At 43.9% G+C, this 19,565-nt stretch overlaps 1 protein-coding gene across 2 annotated transcripts; it reads right to left on the bottom strand.

Moving 5' to 3' along the window:
* Positions 1-2,224: 2,224 nt before the first annotated feature.
* Positions 2,225-19,565, bottom strand: LOC133343349 (ectonucleoside triphosphate diphosphohydrolase 2-like). Of its 2 annotated transcripts, none has more exons than XM_061552880.1 (10): positions 19,456-19,565; positions 18,495-18,640; positions 16,909-17,026; positions 15,902-16,052; positions 13,098-13,257; positions 10,881-11,111; positions 8,833-9,099; positions 7,709-7,822; positions 6,483-6,620; positions 2,225-4,859 (listed from the first exon to the last, which is right to left on the bottom strand). In XM_061552880.1, the coding sequence occupies exons 2-10, from the start codon at positions 18,618-18,620 to the stop codon at positions 4,638-4,640; spliced, it is 1,527 nt and encodes a 508-aa protein (XP_061408864.1). In that variant the 5' UTR covers positions 18,621-18,640; positions 19,456-19,565; the 3' UTR covers positions 2,225-4,637. The 2 variants fall into 2 exon arrangements, with proteins under 2 accessions (XP_061408864.1, XP_061408865.1); XM_061552881.1 differs by having other exon boundaries at positions 18,495-18,637.

Here is a 19,565-nt window from a genome sequence, read left to right as displayed (position 1 = left end):
TGGTTTCATCCTCAAGCCTCATCAGTACAATACAGTCATCATTTTTCGTTGCTATTTTATCCCAGTAGGATCCTCATTAACACTGTCGTATTTTACGATACAAAACGATACAAAATACATTTTCAAAATGTGATTTTTAGTTTTGTCAATATCAATTTCCCATAACTGTTTTTGTTATTTGCTGTACTGAATAAACGTAACTATATATTACATTGATAAATATACTTTTGCGCATGGTACTAAACGGTGCTACACGCCACAAAATAAGTAAATTTTCGGGGAAATCTCTGGCCCAAGGGGTGGAAAAATACTAAGAAGTGTACGGGAGCTCATTTAGGAAGTGTAACACGTAGGCTTTCGCGACCAATATCCATAATAGAGGTTTTTTTTGGGTTAGATCTCGGTAATATGTGTCATTAAACCCACCACCACCCGACGCAGCCAATTCGTAAGGTTTGTAACGTAAACAAACATGCCAATTCGTTACTAGTACAGCACACCGTTGTGTTGGAGAGCAAATCCACAACAGTACGACGTTTCGCCAGTAATTACAACTAGCTTCATCAGACGACAGATTTGTGTGCGGACCATGGCCGAGGAATGCTCGCAGGGCACCAGACATCGACAAACGAAGCGTTCGGGATGACACACGCGCGTGTGAGATCTGTGAACCTGTGAAGATACCTCGGTCGTCCACTTTTGAGAGTCTTATATGCCAAAAATAAAAATGTAAACGCTGCTATGAGCTTTATAGGAAGCCAGTAAAATAAAGAGGCCAAGACTGGAATATGTTAGCTATGCCCCGGGACATTTTATGAGATTCTGGAAGCCGGTGTTGTTGACATATTGCAATACATCCAGAGGTGGTGACAAACAGAATACTATTGCAAAAATCAATCATTGAAAACACAAGGGCACGGATCAGCCTCTCCGCATCAGAAGTGGACAGGGAAATGTCTCGGACGAGCAATGTTCAAAGGGAGGGATTATTCTCACAATTTTGCTACGGTTCCAAAAAGGACTGCATCTTAATTTTATCTGTCGTGGTATTTGCTATCTTTTGCCACTTGTTATCATGCTACGTCTTTGTTGTTTGGAAACCTTTGAAAGGTATAGAGCTACACATATCAACTAGTTTCTCAACAGGTCATCTGAGTTATGAAAGGTTACTCAAGCAGAACACTGTGTATATGCATGCACATTGGCGCCAGTAAACTACCTTGGCGTTATTCCGACGCCCAAGATGCGTTCTTGAAAACGAGAACGTGAATGGAAAGTTTCTTAAATTTAAGGAAAGAGATGGTGGATGGTAATGTGGTACAGTACCTAAACAGAGGAATGCTCAGTAACCCATGGCGCATTTGTACTGCACAACCATCGGTGTGAAAAGTAGACCTTTTTTATATATTAACTTGTCTATTATACTATACGTATTATTATTAGTTGTTTTATATCTAAAAAAATTGTTAACATTGGTATAAAGTCGCCATGAATACGTGTACACGTCAAAGAGCCGACTGTAGTCAGGAGCGGCTACCGCTTGGGTGCCACCTGGCGCTCGAATGCAACGACAATCGGCATTGGGGTTATCGATACGTTGAGTACGTGATAGCGAAAGTGCGTAACATGGCAGGGCGTAAATGTTTTTGTTTTGGCAAACATTTTTTTGCACAACGACAACATCACGTTGGTGCACTCAGAACCGGCCCTAGACCTTTGGGGGCCCTAAGCAAAAATTTGGTTAGAGGCCGCTTTGATGTATGATTTTTTTCACCCACTAGCTAGCAGTGACTCTAGGGGGCCCTCTGCTGGCCACGGGTCCCTTTGCAATTGCAAGGGTCGCTTCGTGGCTGGGCCGGCTCTGGGTGCACTGCGAGTCGCCGCAGGCTCGGCAAGAGGCATTAGTGGATGTAGGTGTGTGCCAGGCATGGAAAGTTTTTCCGTATCGCTGATACAGATAAACCCGGCTGAAATAAACCCCTGGTCCCAGCACGACAATTAAGATTATCAGTCTCTATAAATTCAATTGCACGACAATAACGATTGTAAAAAGAGGACTTCTTCAGTTGCTTAAGTACATTTTACAATACTCTGGGTGAATGTTTATCCTCAATGTTAAAATGTACAACTTTGTCAGACACGATCATATCACCGTCTAATTTTCAATAAGAAATATTCATTTTAGCGTGGCATGTGCTTGGTACTAAATGCGATTCATGCAAACTGTTATTGTATTGTTTATTTCTATGCTTGAAATCAACAACTCCAACTGAATATTAATATATTTAGGTTAACATATTCCTCTACATTCATATAAACATGTATTCACTGCTAAAATATGTTACCTTATGCCCATATGCAGTGATTATTTTATACCGTAACAATGTTACTTTTATTTAAAAAAACACCTTTCATTTCTAAATATCTCAAAGCGCCGTACTTAACAAACAAACAAGATCACACTCAAGTAGTCATCCCTCGATTTACAAACTCTCGGTTTAGGAATACTCGCGTTAATGCAATTGACATAATTCTGGACACTTTTCGATGAGCGAAATCGAATTTGTGCGTGAACGAAATTTCCCTGCGACACCGCGTCCCGAGATCGTCGAACGGAGAAGCCACGCGGGACGCTGCCGTGCTTGGTCATCCACGACAGCGTCACGGTACCCCTCGGTTACAACAGCAACGCCTCCCACGTGACCTTGACTCTCATTACAACATGCGGATCTTTTTGGCGAGTTCCTTGAAAATTGTTTTAATTTGTCATTATTATTCAATAGTTTTAATGTTATTTTTTTATTCCTTTTCAGCGTATATTTTTCGGTTAGGAATTAAGATGGAATGACTGAAACACATCCCGAATTTTTTTGTGTAAAATTAATGGGAAAAGCAATTTCCAATTTCTTTTTGCGCGTATTTTTTTTTTGATGAACGCATCCTTTTAATAAATCGAGGGATACCTTTAAAGATACATTCCAATCGAAATACAGTAAAAGCTGATAATACATAAAAGCAAAATAACCCACGCTATAAAATATCGAAATAAACCCTGTGAAGAACAGCCAGACCAAAGGAAGAGATTAAAACAGGGCTTGTGCTGCAGAGGCGGATACAAAGGAAAGAGGTGAACAATGAGTTGGCGCTGGAGCGAGAGTAGAGTTGGAGTTAGGAACGAGATGAATGCTCCGCCTAGAGAGCGGCAGAGAGGGTCCTGGGGAGAGAGGACAGAGATCACCGTGAGAGAGGGCAGAGGTCACCGTGAGAGAGGGCAGAGGTCACCGTGAGAGGGGGCAGGGGTCACCTTGAGAGAAGTCAGGGGTCACCGTGAGAGGGGGCAGGGGTCACCGTGAGAGGGGGCAGGGGTTACCGTGAGAGGGGGCAGGGGTCACCGTGAGAGGGGGCAGGGGTCACCGAGAGAGAGGTCAGGGGTCACCGTGAGTGGGGGCAGGGGTCACCGTGAGAGGGGGCGCTTTCGAACGCGACGAACAAGAAACGGGACGGCAGATACCCGAGCATGGGTTAGTCTGAACCATATCGTTGCGCATCCTCGACATGTTATGAACTTTTAGATGTATTTTTGTTTATTGATTTCTAGATACGGTTGTGAAATACACGTGTGTGAAAATAAATGAAAAGAAACAGGTTGAACGACTGGAATTATTATGTAGAGCCAGGACATCCAGCACACACATTCACATCTGCACACATTCTCTCTCTCTCTCTTAACAGCATCATTTGCATACTCTCCAGCACACTTACAAATCCCACACGCGACATGCTACATACACGCACGTATGTAATATACATAAGCACACGGGCGATTGTGTGTCGCAAAGAGCTACTGTGCATCATCGCCTTCGTGGTCGAGGTACGGTCTGTAGCGACGAAATTTATAAGAATATGTGTTACCCTTTGTGGCAATACAACAGGTGTTAAAATATCTTCTTAGTTCTTTCGGTACAAATACCAAACAAAAACCTTTTGCAAGGAGTCGCGTCTACATTAACAAACACATACTTGTGGTGAACATGCAAACTAAATATGCTCTTGTAAGAGCATGGTTTTGTTTGCATGTTTTTGCAAAAGGTTTCTGTTTGGTGTTCGAGCATCTTAACATCTGTTTTATTGCCAGAAAGGGTAAAACTTGTTCTTATACTTTGATACTGGAAAGCCACGAGGTTCATTAACAGAAATACAATTTCGATTTAAAGCTTTCGTGACTGCAGGGACGGCTGCTTGCATTGTGGCCGAAACGTCGTGAGAATTATTTTATTTTATTATGTTTTATTTTTATTATTTTAATACTTCCCTTCTACGTGACTTTACCGAAAGAACCAAGAAGAGAAAGACAATTTTCAGTCCATGCACACAATTTGAGTTACATAACACATACCAGGCATCCCATTCCCATGCATTAATAGTGAATAGGCCCCCCCACCCGCCCAGCACGCCAAATGTGAAGTCCATTAGCTAGCCGGGAATTAAGGTAGCCAAACGGTGGAGAAATAGGATAAAGGGAGGGAAGTTGGAATGGGACAAATATAATTTGTGATTGGGGCTTTTTGCTTGAGCGGTGACACTGGAAAGGCCATGTTCTATCGTTGCTCTTCTGGTGAATTAAAAACTCAGTGTCACTAAATAACCGTGTGACTGTCCCCCCTTTTGTCCTTTGCAGATGCGCTGCGGTAGTGCACTACATAAAGGAAACATGCTACAGCGAGTAATATCGCAAGGTGGAAGACGAAGGAGAAGCCCACGATGGCCGTGCTGAACAGGTCTGGGAGCTTCTCGACGGGCACCATGTTCGTAACGTTGAGCATGAACCCAAGGGCCCAACCCAACTCTCCACCCCCCGCCTGCAACAGAAACAATCGTGAATGGGAGGCATCAATGACAGCTTTACGGTGCGTTACAATCGTACGTGAACGGTAAACACACCTATAAATGTAAACGGTAAATGTGTATTCCTGAAATTGCTTGCTCGCGCGCTACTGCTGCTGGAAGGATCTCAACTCGAGGTTGCTCTAAACAGTCTCTCTCGAGGATGCTTGGCCTACTTTCTGGCCAGACGTCTTGGGAGAGGTGGGCACACCCCACACTCTACCAAACCACATATGACCTGCCGATCGATTGACTGATAATACAAGTTGATACTGCTGGGTCGACATAGAGAAGATGATTTAAGATGCCCGTTGTTTCAACTGCTGTGCTGGGTGATCGAATTAAACCAGTGACCTCTGGATTGCAAGTCCAGTGTGCGAATCGTTACATCACCGATTGTGACCATGAGGTCTCCCGCAATGGTTACAAAAAAAGCCTGATGGGGGTACGTGGGGGGCAGTGGAGGGCCAAAGTCCCCGTTAAAGGCGTCGTGGTCCCAGCCGTCAATCTCACCCAGAAACACTGGGCCGTGGGGATCGCTCAACTGACAAAATAAAACCTCACCGGAGACACAAATAATATCCTAAATGCCCCAAATGAATTCTGAGTGTTTCCATAGACCCTAAAAACCTAATAACGTAAATAAATGTAAAAATAATTCCTTATAACCCTCAAAAATATAATTAAATAAGATGGCATCCGAAAACATTTAAGATTGATAAACAAAACGAATTCAGACCACTTTGAACACTTTAACAATACCCCTTAATGTTCCCGTGCCCCACCTAACAAAACCCCTAACCCCAAAGGTGTGATAGGTGCAGCAGAAACAGAGCCTTGCCGTGTGTGAGTGTATTTTAACGAGGCTCACAGTCACACACAGCACTTGCTCTAGAGAATGGCGCTGTGTACAGATGGTTCTGGGCCATCGTCCCGCAGCTCGTAGCGCTCATTGGGACCATGGGACCGTGAGGAGTGGACTAGGAATACGGTGGTCCAAGCCAGGCCAACATCACCCAGCTCTCGTATGAATGTTTACCATATAAAATCTTACAAAAATACTCTCCTAATCCATAAAATATGTATTTCTACCAAATCCCATTCCACAGTATTCTATTTAACAAATGATTTTTATTTGTGGAAAATGTTATAATTTAACAAGTCAGAGATGAAAAAAAGTCTAATGCACAAGAACTGGGTAACATTTTTTTGGGTGGATATCTAATCTAGGATCTTAATGACCCACAATGCTGTATCTTTCCATGTTTACCAATCTGACAATTTGTATGTAAATGCAGAAGATTGGTCAACACCGAAAGATGTGTAATTGGTGGGTTGTGAGTATTGGAGTTTGGGGAGCCCTGCTCTAATCCATACATTAGCTTTATCCACTGCAGATTCCCCTCATCATTAATGTCAATGTGAGACAATTTACCGTGTACCTGCATTTAAATTATATACACACACAATGCTCCAGCGACGGATAATTGTGCGTGAAGTGCATTTTGTTTAACTTTGTGATGAGTGTATATTTGTGAATCGAATATGCTTTCTTCGATGTGAAATATTCTGTACAAATGTGTGGATGGAATACTTGCCTCCTTCTGAAAGTTGATGTTTTTCCAGCTTTCTTCGTCGAATTTGTAGCCTTTAATCAACAGCGTGTAAACATAATAGGCCTGAAAGCAGTAGTCTCTCAAACGTTCGGCTTCAACTCCTGGATGCTGTGCGTTAACCTAAATGGAGAAAAAAGTTCACTCGTGAAATGCCTGTGACTCGCTTAAGTGGTCAAATATTACCAGTTCTGATTCCACTAGCATCCATAGTTATAGATGGAAACCTTCGAAAATAGCAATTTGCATGTATAATGAAGACAATAACAATGGTTAGACTCCAAAGGATGAGATCTAGATACCAACTGTCAACATAGTTCAGGGCTGTCGTGTCAAATACACGTATGACACATTCGATCCCCTTTCAGCATACATGTCAACGCACAGACCTCATACATTTTATAACAACACTATAAGAGAGATAAGAAGGTGACTGATCACCGGTGAGCATGGGACTGGAGGTTCATCGATTTATATGACCCAATGATGGCGTTCATCGTTCATGATAATGGGGTGTGTGAATGGGAATGGTGTCAAAGGCCTCAAAGTGCACGTATCCTGGCACAGGTGCCGTGGCGAATGGCGGGTATTGGTACCTCGAAACTTGCCAACCGAGCAATTCCTGTATCTCAATTGTGATCGTTGGGAAAATACACGGAATGAAAGAGCAAGCAACGTGGTCTTGCATTCAGTGCATTGTCTCAACGCGAAGTCGAGAGGTTTCGTATGTTCATTCTAGATTTGAAGCTTTCGTGACTGCATGGATTCATACTCTTAGGTTTTTCGGTAAAGTCACGTAGGTAAAAAATTAAAAATATAATTGAAAAAATAATAGAAATAAAATAATAAATCACGACGTTTCGGAGGCAACACAAGTCTCCGTCATCAGGTGGGACCGTCACAGCTAGATTTACTGTCTCAAGTGTCACTTGAGACAGTAAATCTATATTATTTATTTTGTGTTGCCTCCGAAACGTCGTGATTTATTATTTTATTTCTATTATTTTTTCAATTATATTATTTCTTTTTTACCTACGTGACTTTACCGAAAAACCTAAGAATTTCGTATGTTGTCTGATTTGAGGAGCGTTTCTTGCAGCAGTTGTCTTCCTACAATACGAATGCTCAATCTCTTGGTTGGATGAAGCGTGCGCTGAAGCTGTGATCACGGTGAGGGTACGCATGCGGTGAGCGTTGTTCGGTCAACAAACCTCATTCCAGGTTCTACGGCAGTAGTTATTGAAAGCGACCGTGGCGTCATTCAGAGAGGGTTTCGGGTTGGTAAAGTTGAATGCAGCCATGGTATGATAAAAACATGAAAAAGCCTGGAGAAACAAATAGAGACAGAATACAGTACTGCACACAAAATTAAACGCAAACGCTGCCACTCATTTCATTTCCGAATAATATACTTAACTTCAGTCCTCTACTCAAACACTGTTTCGCAGGAATTTTCCAACGACCAGTCACTTATTTACATGGCTCTGCACAGTACTCACGAAACTGGTAACATTTTTTCACACAAGTCTCAAATTTACAAGTAAAATTAGGCAAAAGCATCAAGGCTGTGCATACGGCGATGAGTTTTAACCTACTAAAAGATTGCAGTTGTTACTTCGAAGTACTTCTTCTTCGTGTCTCCTGTACAACCTCTGCAGTCTCTTCCCAATATTCTGCACAGGCCATTGCCTCCGGTGTTGGCATTGCCAAAGTTCGAGGAGGAGCAGCACTATGGTGCTGCAGGGCAACTCAGGAGACGATCCACGTGGTTTGTTTCTCCTGACAAGCACCATTGTTCGGTTGCGCAGAACCCCCCTCCCATGATTTCATGAGAGAGTTGCATCTGCCGAAATCCACTCTCAGTCTGATTAGGCTCCGCCATGTGAGCCATTTGGAATTGGAGCCAGATGCGAGCTCCTTACTAGGGGTGATTCCTCGCCGGTTCCATTCAGCAGTTTTATCACTCGATTTTTCCTATTATTTTTGCCAGAGGGAAGTTCTAGCAGATCCCGGTGATGTGGTCAGTCGTACAGTGGAGTAGTGATTGGACGACTTGCTAAAGACCCAACGCACAAACCATGGCAGATGCGGATACCTGATGTACAAATGGAAGAGTCTAAACTCTCCAGTAGTGTGCGACTGTGGTCATCCAGAACAGACGATACAACGTGTAACGACGCAACGCCCGATCCACAGATAGGAAGGAGACATCACAGCGATACACTCCGTTGCCCCTGACGCAGCAGTTATCTGGCTTGACCACTTGACTGTGAAAATGTAGTTGTGGCTCTGCATCTACATGGGCCATATGAAAGAAGAAGAAGTGATACGTTACCAAGAACTGGCCTTGCACGGGCGGCTGCCAGACTCCGTCGAAGGTGCAGTTGGGCGAGTTGCAGGCGGAGAATTTAAAGATGCTGGAGATCGTGTTGATGCATGCGGCAGGGTCTGCCGTGCCTCGGAAAATCACGGACCGGTTGGGATCATAATTCGCCGGCCTCGCATCGCTCGTACAGGGACTGTCGTAGATGTCGCTGAGGTTGTACGCAACGGAGTCAAATCTTGGGTAGCATGGGTTGTCCACCTGGGCTCCAGGAGAAGCCTTTTGGGGTGTGAATTGTGTTATCGGTTAGAATTTTGCTTACACAAAACAATACAAAATATACACTTTATTGTTGAAGATAAGAGCTCATCGTGTTTCCATCAACATCGTTTACAAAAGCACCAATTGAAGCAACAGTCTCTCCTTGTTGGTGATGTTTCGGGAAATGTTGGGGAAAGAAAAAGGGACACAGGAGGAGGGGATGGGAGGTGTACAAAGGGACGGAGGGGAGCAGAGATGCTGGAAGAAACTCAATCGTGGGCTCAAATTAGTTAGAGTTTTATAACGTGGCAGAATATTGAGTTAACGTAAACCGCTTTTTTTCCCACCATCCCTTAATTTATCATGGAATATTTTCTCGGAGTCATTGGTCGGCTGGGGTAGGTGAGTAAGAAGTTGCCAAGCCAAAGAGAGAGGTGGCTTTCATTTACTGGTGGACCATGGCGTTATTCCCAGAGCTGTCTACTATCTACTACGAAGCTGTGTCCTAAACACTGGTATCTTAACCAGAGGTCGCAACCGGGTACCCGATACCCGTACCCTACTCGATACCCGGCTACCCGTACCCGGCCAGGTACGGGTACCCGTTTGCGACCCTGGTGCGGCCGGGTACAGGTACGGGTAATGAATCAAAACCAGTTTGGGACCTCTGATCTTAACACATCGCCTGGGGAAATACCACCGGTTAATAATATAGGTATTCTAGAGGGGCTCTGCCCTATTTCTACACCTGGTTGAGGTTGTTAGCCAGTACTGGAACTCGTATTATTCTGTACTCTTTGGTTCTTTCGGTAAAGTCACGTAGGGATAAAATAAAATTAATTAAATCACGACGTTTCGATTGCAACACAAGCAATCGTCATCAGGTGAGAAACCTACAGCAAGAAAATTGTTTGCTGAAGTGGGAGAGAGAGTTGCCGTGGTAAGAGGTTATATAGGTAAGAAAGGGGGAGGAGCAAGGGGGGAGAGGTGGGGGTGTGGGGTAGGGGGAGGGCGAGCGCTGCGTCGTGTAGTAGTAGTAGTACCCGGCAGATATGATAGATGACAACCAATACATATTGTTCACCACACAGCAGGTCACAACACTTAGCCCAGGTTTGCACTGCTCCCACCCTTCCACATGAATTCAAATCGATATCCTTCCCCTTCACCACTGATTATGGATTTGCACACTATTAACACACATTCTAGTAGATCGAGTGACTGATATCGGAAGCGATATCTGAATCGATCCTGGGCAACCCCTCAACTAACTTGCACTGTTTCTGTGCCATAACTGTCATTGCTTGAGGAGGCCTTCATCTGGCAGTAAATCAACAAAAGCAGTAAACTATTTTTAAATCCTTTATATTAAGTTCGCTTGCTTGCTTGCTTGCTTGCGTGCTTGCTTGCTTGCTTACGACCGTGCAAACCTTTCGGTCGTTTTTTAACCCACTTCCCGTGATCCAATCGAGCTGACATTTTGCACACAGACTCGTTGTGCGAGACAATTAATGTTCGTGAAAAAAAAAATCCAAAATGTTACACTTTTTAGGGAAAACAAATTAAATATTTAATTACCAAATTGTTTAATACTGCAGACAATCATCTGACCCATAGGTGGCAGCCATCTCAAGCCAGAGGACGAGAGGACTCTAGCCGCCACGCATATAAAGGATTTAGAGTGAAAAACTTTGTTTTTACGGGTTATACTTATTATAATTGTTTTTGTGCGCATGTACAAATGAACGTGGCTATATGTCAGCAAGTCTCCAGACGTGCCTCACTCGTGTTGAGCCCACCTTGTATAGAGTGGAGAGGAAGCGCTTGATTGCCTGGTCACGTCCATAGCACAGGTAGCTGTGGGAATACACGTGGTACTTTCTTCCATACAGCTGGATGGTCAGGCTGTCCGGTGAGCCCTGCAGAGGCTCCTCAGTCATAAATGTGATCTGAGTGGATGCTCCACCCAGGTCCAAGGCTCCGATGGGCTTCGTGGATGTGGTCCATTGCCATGTGCCCAGCCATGTGAACTGAGGGTTTGAGCAGATAATCCAAAAACAGACAACAACAGAGGTTACACTTTTGGCAGGTGAGTTATGAAGGCTTCCAGAGGGAAGCAGATTCCAAGCGACACAGAGGAAGTTATTGGACAAGGGGACAATTTTATTCCTTGCACCAGGACCCTTGGCAACCAGACTATGCCACCGACGGCATCGTATTATGCTGCAGTAATAGCACCAAGTGTAGCCCCCGTGACCTTCTCTCAGCACTGGTCCAGTGAAATGTTTTAATCACGAACACTGAATTTAATATATATGTAGTGACTGGGAATGTCACTGTGTGGTGCCGGGCTTGCGAGGCCACGGCGGATATTGTGTTGTCATAATGTGCAGCCCGGTTACTAGGCGTAGTACCAGCCCTAGCAGGGCTTGGGTGAGCGCTGGTTAGCGCAGAGCAGAGGTCGCAAACGGGTTTTGATTCCTTACCCGTACCCGGCCGCACCAGGGTCGCAAATGGGTACCCGTACCCTACCCGAAATAAGTGACAAACGGTTACTCACCAGTGATTCACGGCCTACCCGTACCCGGCCGCACCAGGGTCGCAAACGGCTACCCGTACCCGTACCCGGCCGGATACGGGTAGCCTGGTATCGGGTAGGGTACAGGTATCGGGTACCCGGTTGCGACCTCTGGCGCAGAGGCACCACGTACAGTGTGCGGTGCGGGCTCCCGGTGAGGGAGCGAGAGAGAATGTCAGCCAGCCAGGGTTACGTTGGGGCACGATACGCTGGTTGACCTGCCGACACGTGACCGGATGATATTTGAGGGGGGCCACCGGTGGACGGGGGCCGCTGGGTGGTCACGTGGTATAGAAGAGCTCTCGGGAGCCTTCGGGAAAGAGACAGAGATATCGAGAAGGTGGGCGGAGCGAGAGGCGGAGCCAGCCCCAGCCCGAGCCGATATAACGGGGGCCGTGAAGGGCTCGGGGTTCTTGTCTGTCGGTGAGAGAAGATCCACGTCGGGTTGAAGAAGCCTCTAGCCACGCGGTCCGGGACCCAGCTCGTGGTCCGGACCGGGATAGCGGGACCGTGTCTAGTTCTGCCGTAGCGTGGTTAGATGGGCGTTCAACACCCGAGTGTAGGCTGTACATTATGTTGTGTTGCTGTTAATGTGAATAAAAGTGTTGCTCCCAAGACAACGTCTGCCACTCAGTTGTACTCACTACATATATATTGATCACAAATCGCTGCGCTTAAATTCCCTGCTCGTAAAAACCACTGTGGATGTGGGTCATATCTTGATTTAAAGCTTTCATGACTGCCGGAATTCATATTCTTTGGGTCTTTCGGTAAAGTTACGTAGATATATGTGTAGTGAGTCCAACTACGTGACTTTACCGAAAGACCCAAAGAAGATGTGGGTCATTATATAATAGTCGTGATGTCCTTCGATTACCCAGGAAGCCGCAAATGAGCATCAATACTTTTTTTCGGGAGCGTACTTCTCTGGAATATTTCACTGATTACACAGTGAATGTGTTTGTGGTAAGAGGAGAGTGGAGTTCACAAAGAAAACCCGTGGATAGAAATGGATAACGTGGTGTACTTGGCAATAGCGGAAATTCGATGGTGATGATTACTATCAAGCCAATGGAACGTTGACAGTAAGTGAAAATACATTATATAGTTACTAAATTTAAGTTGAAACACATTATATTGCTAGTTTTTTCGGTAAAGTCACGTAGGTAAAAAAATGAAATTAAAATTAATAAAAATAATAATTTAAAAAACACGACGTTTCGGAGGCAACACAAGTCTCCGTCATCAGGTGGGACCGTCACAGCACGATTTGCTGTATCAAGTGATTTTTATTTCATTTTTTTACCTACGTGACTTTACCTAAAAAACTAAGAGTATGAATCCTTGCAGTCACGAAAGCTTCAAATCTAGAATTGAAACACATTAGCCAAAACCAGCAAAAAGGCTATTTATGATGGGCGTTGAGTCGTTTCCATGCCTGAATGAAGTTGTACAAGAAGTAATTGGCTGTCATCCAACCGTAGGTCCCTTCTTCCTGGCCTGAGATGATGCGCGCCTCGTGGTACGAGAACGGAGACGAGACGAGCACTTCCCGCACTGATGACAGCACTGCCTTCGCTGCCACCGAGTCACTCATCCTGCACACACGGCCACAAAGACAAAGATCCCCCTATAGCCTTAACAGACTGCAGGGGCAAGTGCTGTTAGCGAGCACCTATGAAGGTCGGAACGGTACACGAGGGGGTGGGTGGCCAGCACCACGCCCGTCCGCCTTTGTGCAGCGGCGATGTTTACACACCGCACCAGGTACTCCTTTTAGGCTGAGTCGACCTAGGGGAGGCCCAGGACCGGTTCAGATAATCGTCACTGGTGTTGGGCGTGGGCGGGTTCATAGCGCAGCGCGTTAAAAGCTACACTACCGCCCACACACACACAAATACAACGCTTCTCCAGACTGTGTAAGTACTGGGAGAGAGGGCCTATCGAGTATAGGCTGATGATGGCTCATTGGGCTGCCTTTTGTCTTTACTGATAGTCACACACTGCCTGCGGTGCCCTTTTAAGGCTGGGACGACCTACGAGAGACCCAGGACCAGTGCCGGATGAAGCTAGTGCGGGGCCTGTAGCATATGTTATAAAGGAGCCCTAAATAAAAAAAACACATAAATATGAAAACACAATTTTTTTACTTGCATAGTAAAGTGATTGTATTTTTCATTTGCAATACAGCCAGATAATACGACGAATCGCTAAACTTAAACACCCAGTCGTTCGTAAAAGTTGAAGGTGGTATAGTACTATAGTAATAGAGCAAGTGCAGGATCACTTAACCGAATTGACAGCTTGAAAGCATTTAGCACGAAGCCCTTGAAAGTGCGGGGCCCGTAGCATATGTAGCTACTTTTGCTACTAGAATAATCCGGCACTGCTCAGGACCAGTTCAGATTTGTCACCACCATTCGCCACGAAGCGATGGCGATGTCACCACAGCACTTGTGCCAGGGAAGGTGTACACTTTGAGGCCGCATGAAGTGTCGACGAGGCTTCTATCAGGTCACAGGGCAGGTCCAGGTGTTATGGGTTAATTGACATAACTGTGCACACAGGGTTACAGGGTTGTATTATTGTTCGTTTCCATTCATCTGTCTCGCTGCTCATTGCCGCATTTTGTCCCCGTAAAGCGCACGTTGCAAGTTAGAGACCAACTAAACTGATGGAGCCATCTCGGCCGAAATGCTTCGTCAGCCACACGCCTGCAGTGTCTGCTCTTGTGGGCTACATTAGGGTAACGAAGCCGCAGAGCCCCGCTTAGAAGAAAGTGGTCTAAATTTCGATTATAAGCTTTCGTGACTGTAGGGATTAATCTTCTTGGTTCTTTCGGTAAAGTCACGTAGAAGGGAAATAATAAAATAATAAAAATAAAACATCATAAATAATTCTCACAAATAATTTATTTTAAATAATTCTCACAAAGAATTATTTTATTATGTTTTATTTTTATTATTTTATTATAATTCTTTGTGAGAATTATTTTATTATGTTTTATTTTTATTATTTTATTATAATTCTTTGTGAGAATTATTTTATTATGTTTTATTTTTATTATTTTATTATAATTCTTTGTGAGAATTATTTTATCATGTTTTATTTTTATTATTTTATTATAATTCTTTGTGAGAATTATTTTATTATGTTTTATTATTATTATATTATTTATCTTCTACGTAACTTTACCGAAAGAACCAGAAAGTGGTCTGTTTGGTCCCCAGCAAGCCGGGAGGAGGTCTTAAAATCCTCAAAATCTCCCCACACGGAGATGCCGCCACCGGAAGATGTGGGGGTGGAGGCCCACATCCAGCCCGCATGGCCCGCTACTGCCACCTGGGGGTCCACGTAGCGAAGCGGCAACATTACTGCAAGACAAACTCTTTGGTTCTTTCGGTAAAGTCACGTAGATTATAACTGCGAGAGTCACTGTGCCACCTCCACCGTCTCGATTCTATGCGATGGTCTAATTATGCGCACACTTTTTTGTTAATTGCGAGTACAGATAATGATGTATTGCTACTGTAACCCGTAATTGCTTTGTGATGGCATGCCATTCAATTCACCCGCACATATTGAGTCCAATCTCCAGGCATGCTCCAACACTCTCTCTTACACGGTGCGAAAGAAACTCAACATACACACGCATGCCCATACATAAAATTCACCCTCGCATATTGAGTTATATTTTTGATTAAAGTCTTATTCTACTTTCGTATGGAATTGTTGTGTATTGAAACAGATTACAAATTGATGTCGAGATTTGATATCCGCTCGACTGCTTCAGGACAATCCGTGTGGATTTGATCTGATTGGGCAGTCGTTCGCAATATCTTCTTGGTTCTTTTCGGTAAAGTCACGTAGAAGGGAAATAATAAAATAATATTATTTAAACATAACAAAATACAATTCTGCGTGAGAATTGTATTTTGTTATGTTTTATTTATTTGCGTGAGAATTGTATTTTGTTATGTTTTATTTATATTATTTTATTATTTCCCTTCTACGTGACTTTACCGAAAGAACCAAAAAGATGAATCCCTGCAGTCACGAAAAGCTTTAAATCGAAATTTCGTTCGCGATATGTTGCACGCTCTGAGTTGTCGCACCACAGATTCAAGTGAATCTGCGTAGTCTCTCTCTGTAGTCATGCTCCAACCTTCTCTGTTGGAATCCCATAGACAATGTGTGGTGGGTAATGCAGGTCAAGGGGGGGGGGGGCCTTCTGGTACTCACTCCAGAAGCCTCATGCCGGCAGTGGCCCCCAGAGCCAGCGGCGTGTCAGCCCAGCGGTCCTTGGGCACGATGGCCTTGGCCTCGTCCATGCACGCCCGGAGTGACTCCCCGGCCCCCGACGGGGAGCTGCTGTAACTCGAGATCCCTCCTCCTGCGAGTTCATCAAACGAAATGTTCATCTTCTTGGTTCTTTCGGTAAAGTCACGTAGAAGTGAAATAATAAAAGAATAAAAATAAAACGTAATACAATAATTCTCGCGACGTTTCGGCCACAACGCAAGCAGCCGTTCTCAGGTGAAGAACAGGTCTGTCGGAAAGACAGACGAACATTCGGCTGCTTGCGTTGTGGCCGAAACGTCGTGATAATTATTTTATTATGTTTTATTTTTATTATTTTATTATTTCCTTTCTACGTGAATTTACCGAAAGAACCAAGAAGATGAATCCCTGCAGTCACGAAAGCTTTAAATAGAAACGAAATGTTGTACCAGGTAAAGGCCTACTGAGCGAGAACACTCTTTTGCTTAAGCGACCTGGCCACAAAAATGACAGCTTAACGGAGTGGCTTTTTGCGTGGACAAAAAAAATCCACACGGCAGAAAACATGGACACTACAAATATACAGACATCAGGATCGGGATCAAACCCACGACCTCCTGTATACCAGGTGGGGTTGTTAACATCTCACCACCATGGCACCCAGATTCCAGGCAACAGATCTGCCAGGTGTTGAGAGGTCTACAAGCTGAAATAAAAGTAATCAATGCACAGGTACAACATCCCTGTTGTCAATCCATGTGCTTGTTCTAAGCCTGGCTTGATATGTATTAAAATCAAATCCAACTTTTCACATCATGGGTCAGGCTTCATTAACATTTACATATTTCCGCATGAAAGAAAATACACAACAGAGGACAGTTCGTGCGGACAGATATCCCTTCCAAACCCACGCGTGACATTTCTCCGGTTGCGACAGGACGCTGCGGTTACTGCGCTGGCGGATTCACCTTCAACGCGGCAATGGTGGCGCTGGGCAATCACCCCCGTGTCGTTCTGCTTCTCTGCCGGCCACTCGTAGACGTAGAGCGCCGTGTGGGAGGAGCCAGCATCCAGGACTATCCCGTACTGACACAGCAGAGAGACATTCCAGTAAGGACAACTGTCAGTGATATGCTCACTCACTGTATTATGATGATACGATCTCAAAGGCGAAATTCATGCAGCTATCCGTAGCCATCATTTTGCCGCAAAGGAATGGCATTTAAGAGCGATGTGTTCGGTGTAAATGCACACAGATGAGTAATGTATGATATATTAAATATATAATACCTCATGCAATACGGGTTTCCATTGTCATTATTATTTTAAGTGAAAACAAATGTTCCCCAAATCGTAAACCAGTTGCGCTATCATCATCATCTTATGAGATTAAATGTTTATTGTGGCTCTGACCAGGCACTACAATTTCCACGTGTTAAAGAACAACCCAAAGAAGCGTATGTCATAGAGCTGCTTCTGACACCTCTTCAAATTACTTTTTTCGTCATGCCCAATTGCCAATAAACACTCGTCACATGGTGATCGAATTGATACTTTTAAATTTTCAACTTGATTTTTTTTTATCAATGCAATTTCAAATGTAGTATGACTTGTGTTTTTGTTTGCACAGTTATTGACCATCGACTCACCACACTTGTGAACCAGGTTTAATATTTTGTGGCAGACCCCAGTTCAATCTCAGGCTCTCAGCAGCATCGGTGGAGTGTTATGAACCCGACGCCATTCAACCATCTCAAACACATAGACAGCCCCTTTTTGTCAATAACTGACTGGTTGACAGCCTCCCCACCTCATGTCGTGTTGGGGAGGGGGGGGGGGGCTTTAGGGCGTGGCCTAAGCGCAGTGCTGGATTATCCTAGTAGCAAAAGTAGCTACACATCATAATAGGGTTTTCCCATTTTTTCTGACAACAAAACATGTGTTAAGATGTTAAAACACCAAACCTTTTACACGGAATCATGTCTGCATTAACCGCAATGCTTGTGGTCAGAATGCAAACAAAAAAACATACTCTGATAATATATGCATTGTCCTTGAAACTGATTGGTCCACACTAGAGACAGCTTTCTTTTGAGCCTCATCTCAAACGCCAAAAGGCGCCTTTTGGCGTCCTCTGGTCTAACACCATTCGTGTGCAGCTGTTCAATTTTTTTTCAAAATTCGAAAATTACCTGCAAAATTACTCAACGTGTACTTTCTACACATTTGTGTGTAGTCATCGCCCAACACTCGCAGGATCATGCCTGTTTTCAGGCCGGGTGCTGGAGTCACCTTGTGCCCACAGAGCCAGTTGCAACTGATGTTTGAGATAAGACGTGTTGTAAAGCGCTCAGAGATACCCTGGTGTATAAGGGGCATTTTATATATATATTAAAATCATAATATCATTGGCTATATTCACAACGTTGGTAAGTGTGACCTGGTTAAGGCAAGGAGTACAAACGTTGGAGCACATCCACCTCATGTGCAAATTATGATTTAGAATTATATAAGTATGACACGATTGTGATATTGTGTATACAGGCATGCGTACCTTTTTTGGGTTGTTGCTCGCCTTCTTCAGTCGATGTCCGGTTATCACCGATCCGACTATCGCCACAATCAGGGCAATGAAGATTGCTGCTCCGATAACTTTTAACGTAAATATTTTGGTAGACATTTCGTGGAAAGATTAGTCTGCTGGGAGGAAACACAACCATCAGAACTTTGTGCTACACCTGACAGTGTATACGTTTATTGTCCTTTACTGATTGACGTCGCAATGTGATTTATTTTCTTTTATACCTACCTGACTTTACCGAAAGAACCAAAGAGTATGGATTCCTGCAGTCACGAAAGCTTTAAGTCAAGATTTATACTGTCATGGGTCAACAAAAGTTGAACAACATCCATAGCAAAAGGTAAGTGTCACTGTTAAAGCATGAATACACTTCACAGCATCGATGCACACTGACTACAAACATCAATACGACCATGTTCCAAACATTGGTTAGGCTTGCACTGAAAGAACATTGTAAAAATCAATATAAAATGCCAATAGAACTTCCAATATTATCACCGAGGAACATGTACATATTGATATACTGCATACACATTCTTAACTAACACTAAACTATTTTATTTACCAGCTTAAGCCCACTGAGCTATATTATTCTTTTTCAGAAGCAACCTGGCCACAAATGATAGCCCAAAGAAGTGGTTTATCATGCTGAAATGTATAGCAGCCAAATAATCTAAACGCATGTTTCTAGATGTGGAGGGCAATCCACACGACCACTGGGAGAACATTCAAACTCCAAATATACAGGCATCAGGGTAGGGATCGAAGTCTCAACTTCCTGCATACGAGGCGAGGGAGATAACATCTTGCAGATTATATGGGTTTGTAGAGCACACACACATTTTTCCCTTTAACATATTGTATAGTATTCTTAACAGGTCAGATACAAAATTATTCCGTGCAATTAATAACAAATGAACTTGAAAGTATTCACCTGCTTGTTCAGGTGTGTATTTGTTCCCTGGTGAAAACGACGACGGTTGATCCAATCTTGTGCTTCTCATACACTCCGCGCACGGTGAGAGATGTGTGTGGATATTACCT

This window comes from Lethenteron reissneri, chromosome 17 (assembly GCF_015708825.2).
Source record: "Lethenteron reissneri isolate LAM-NWPU_2019-01 chromosome 17, ASM1570882v1, whole genome shotgun sequence".
NCBI classification, from domain to species: Eukaryota; Metazoa; Chordata; class Hyperoartia; order Petromyzontiformes; family Petromyzontidae; genus Lethenteron; species Lethenteron reissneri.
The sequence above is the reverse complement of the archived record's forward strand: the minus strand, read 5'-3'. Positions and strand labels throughout refer to the sequence as shown.